The 4,093-nt window shown below is 49.4% G+C and overlaps 2 protein-coding genes across 2 annotated transcripts; one reads left to right on the top strand and one right to left on the bottom strand.

The window, feature by feature from the left end:
* Positions 1 to 639: 639 nt before the first annotated feature.
* CCR75_008630 (uncharacterized protein) lies at positions 640 to 2,388 on the top strand (the record flags this gene model as incomplete). The annotated part of the gene is made up of 1 exon (XM_067966680.1): positions 640 to 2,388. The coding sequence occupies one exon, from the start codon at positions 640 to 642 to the stop codon at positions 2,386 to 2,388; it is 1,749 nt and encodes a 582-aa protein (XP_067816895.1).
* A 279-nt stretch (positions 2,389 to 2,667) lies between these two features.
* On the bottom strand, positions 2,668 to 3,693 carry CCR75_008629 (uncharacterized protein; the record flags this gene model as incomplete). Its single annotated transcript, XM_067966679.1, has 1 exon — positions 2,668 to 3,693. The coding sequence occupies one exon, from the start codon at positions 3,691 to 3,693 to the stop codon at positions 2,668 to 2,670; it is 1,026 nt and encodes a 341-aa protein (XP_067816449.1).
* Between the last annotated feature and the right edge of the window lie 400 nt (positions 3,694 to 4,093).

The raw sequence follows: 4,093 nt of genomic DNA, 5'->3' as shown, positions 1-4,093 counted from the left end.
TTCAAGTTTAAAGTCACTCAAGCGGAGGAAAATACAATGCTTTGTTAATCTTCAGAAGTACGTTTTTGCGAACAAGAATAGTACTGAAATAACTATTGGAGAGTGGTTCAGACAACATCTGAAAAAGTTTCGAGTGCCATGCGGACATGCATGTGTCGAGTCAAAAGTGGATAGTCCTCAAGGATTAGAGTCCTGATTACAGCGTTCTAATCGCCCTTGAAACAGCCTCACCATCGTATCTGCAATTAAAAAAATGGCTCGATTGAGCCGACTTCACTTTTCTGGCCTGTAAAGAACGATAGAAACAAGCATCAAGGAACTAGCGTCTTGTGGCTCAAATTAAATCGAAGATGTGTTCGAAAATGCGTCATTCTATTCCAGAACGCTGATCCGCGAGTTAAATTGCAACGGCCGCGGCTATAACAACTCGAGCTCTTCATTACATTCAGATTTTTCGCATCAACGTCCAATTTATTCCCCCAGATGGAGTTGCTGAAACTTGTTCATCCCGTGCAAACCAGACATTCTCGACACTTGAAAATTCTTCACGCCTAATACTACTGTACATGCTAACGCGTGAGTACTTGAAGCGTCCTCACCCTGCAAGTTTGACCCATTCTTAATTTATTACCGACGACGATGACCCTCATGATATGGACTTTAATAAATTTGACGTCGGTACTGCTTTCGAACATCGCGTCGATGCTCATCGCTTACAAATTTTACCGGGACTGGGACTTTCGCGTGTCAAGCGTCCGGTGGCTTTTCCTCACGCTATTTGTATATTTATGGCTCTACACGCTTGGGCGAGCAGGGTATTACCTCTGGGTCATCCTGCTTCCAAATGACGAATTTGTCGACTTTTACAATATGTTTCCATATACCACCAAGCAACTGGACCAACTCGGAACCTACGCATTGACGGACCTCCAAGAGGTCCACCGATTACTTCTGACTATCCTTTTATGTTATTGCGACGTCATGCACTTTGCCGTGGCGTTCTGGGTTTTCTCACTTATATACGAGCTTTCGAAAATCGCAGTCAAGTCGATGGACCGTGGGACTATTAAGGAACGGGCCAAGATTCGAATGTATTGTATTGTTGGCCATGGATTCATTGGATCGTATTTGATTGCAGTGGTTCTTACGAGTATTCTTGGAGGAGGGTACTCGAGCAGTACTTATCGATTAGTCCTGTGTATCTACGCGATGCAGATTCTAACGCTTGGGTACATTGCCGTACTTTTGTGTCTGCTGAAATGCAAGGGCCATGACGTTGAGACAAATAACTGCCGATTTAAGACCGCTCCTATCTACAAGCGACTTAAATGGATTACTGTTGCCTACGCAGTCTTTGCCTTCCACTACGAAGTAACATCCCTCTTTGCTTATGTTTACACTCCCCGTGACAACACGACCTTAAGTTATATTGGCCTGAGTCAAGTCATGTATAACGCCACGGGATTTGCACTGGCTCTTTGCACCGGCTGCAGCCAGTCGTGTACCCTACGATTTTGTGGATGCTGTCTATCTGACGAAAAACTGGCGCAACTCGTGGTCGACTCGAACCTCGACGTCCTACCGTATTTTCACGATCAGCACATAACAATCGAGCCCCCCGTCTTTAATCCAGTATTTGTCGTCACGGACATCGAGTCGTCCTGTGCGTTATGGGGTATCAATGACGGTAAGGTTATGCAGCGCGCTATTCAGGTGCATGACGATACGATGCGGGCGTTATTGGCCCCACATCGGGGGTACGAAATAACTACCGCGGGCGACTCTTTTCAGCTTGCTTTCCACACAATTCGTGAAGCAGTTTCATACTGTATCAATGCCCAGCTGCAGTTGCTTGCTGCGGACTGGCCCAAGGAGCTGCACGGTCTCATACCAGCGACCAAGAAACGACGATCAGGCTATCGCGTTATCTTCCAAGGACTGCGTGTCCGGATGGGGATACACGATGCCATGGGCTCAGATGGCTACCTCCACACCAGCCTCCATGCCGTCACGGGTAAGAGAGTTTATACGGGAGCTTCCGAAGTGATTGCGACGGAGGTTAGCAACGTCGCGGCTGGGGGGCAAATTCTGGTTACAAGTCGGATTGCCGACTGGTTACTGACAAATAAAGACGCCTTGCCAATGGCGTACTCGGTCGAGTATTTAAGCGGGTATTTAGTTCCAAAGGTGAATTTTCCTGTGGGAGTCTATGAGGTTTTGCCAAAGGATTTGGTTAAGCGAAAAAAGGTTTTTGCAATCGATCAGAATAGCCGCCTTCCGCACGTCACGAAAAAATTTGTTTCGGGCTCGACCGTACTGGACAGCGAGCTAGAGACGCCATTGTGCTCCGTCATGCAGCAGCTGCATCTGCTGCAAACGATTGGATAATAGCGATCCCACGTGGGTATGTAATAATTATACGATAGAGTTTTACTTTTCTTTCTTATAAATAAAATGTCTAGTAGAGATCAGCTTTTAGAAGAAGAGAGTTGCATTTCACAAAAAGCTGCACCAGGGTCTACAGCTTGCTTCTCCATCGTTCCTCTAAGAGCATTTCAAAAATAAAACAAAACGCCAAATCCCTAACTTTTCTTTCAGTTCAGAGACCGTTACTAAAAAAATCACCCGAAATGGCAACCATAGCAGCTAAAAACGTTCCACGGCTCCCTAGATGTGAAGGCGTGGCTTGTGCTTCAACTGGTCGCGCAGTCCAAGCGAAAAACACCCGTGCTCAACCATTTGGTGCGGTGGCACAAACGAGGCCGAGAGGGGCGTCACACCATCGCGCACTGCATCGTCGTCAAAGTCGTAAAACGGCCGAGGCCGTCGCTGCTGCACGTCCACTTCTTGGTCATCCTTGACCCCTTGCTCAGGTCGACCTTCATTCCTACTCGCAGTGCAATCGTTCCCAATGCGATCAAACTCCATCTTAAATATCTCGTCCTCGTCGTCTGTACGAGTCAAGTCTTCCAGTTCCGAATCATAGTTCTGCTCGACACTCCCACACGGACTCAAACATGGTCTTAAATTCCTCCTTAAACGGTCATTCTCGTCCAAAGTCGCCACACCCGTGTCTATCTGATTGCTCTCCAAGGGTTTGCTCCCATTCCCAATCATCACCGACGGCTCCTCCCATGAAAACAATTGCACCATCGGCTGCTTCTGATCGTTCTTCAAAGCCCCTCCCCATCGATGCCAAGCCCCAATGTCTTTCGTGCCCACACATGTGTCCTTCCCACAGGGAAGGGCGGTGTGCAACGTCGCCGCAGCTCGCGTGGGAATCTTAATCCGGGCCGATACCCTTGTCCCGATCGTTGGATCATTCTTAAGCCTTCGCGGTCGAAAATGGTACGACCGTAGTCCAAAGGCCGACGACGGCGCTCCGTTGTCACAACAAGAAAGGCTTGAACTCGTCTTGGACGTCGGTCTTGATCTCGAACTCGGCCACGCCAACGTGGACACTCGATTGCTATCGAGCCGACGCGTTCCTTCGCTCGCAGGCGTCTCGGTTCGTCCTGGCGCCCTCGAAGACGTCGTCTCGCCGCATCGGCTACACGCTAAGTCGGGCGTGACAATATTTAGCGCGCGGAGGTAATTCGCTCTCCAGTTCTGATTCGGATTGGTACGTAAAGCCATGTAGTGGCTACGATTCCCATCCAAAGCGTCGTGGGTCGGACGATGCAGCGACGTCATTATCGAGAATCTGACCCGCTCGCTTATTCTCCGAGTGGTAAACTGGGCTTTGGCCCGCGGCTGCGGGCTGCAGCGTCTGGTGCGTCTCTTCCTCAGGCCGTGGCGTGAGGGGTAACGACTGGCCTGCGGCTTCCTGTCGAGACGATTTGCACCTGCGCGCCGGTGCGCGATCTTTCGTGGCACAAGCAAGTACGAAGTGGGCAAGAACCCCGTGCGGGGCAACCGCTTGTGGTCGTCGCGTCAATTCAGAAATGAAACGGGCATAAGGTGCAGATAAATGAATGTTCTATTGTAAAATTTGCGAAAGTGACGCCCATCTTTTCGTGAGAAAAAAAACGAGGCGGTTGGTGCGAATGGTACTACTTGGCCGTTTGGAGTCGGTGCGAGCTCATGTACCCAC

This window comes from Bremia lactucae, linkage group LG14 (assembly GCF_004359215.1).
Source record: "Bremia lactucae strain SF5 linkage group LG14, whole genome shotgun sequence".
Lineage (NCBI taxonomy): Eukaryota > Oomycota > Peronosporomycetes > Peronosporales > Peronosporaceae > Bremia > Bremia lactucae.
This window is presented reverse-complemented; position numbering and strand designations above follow the sequence as displayed.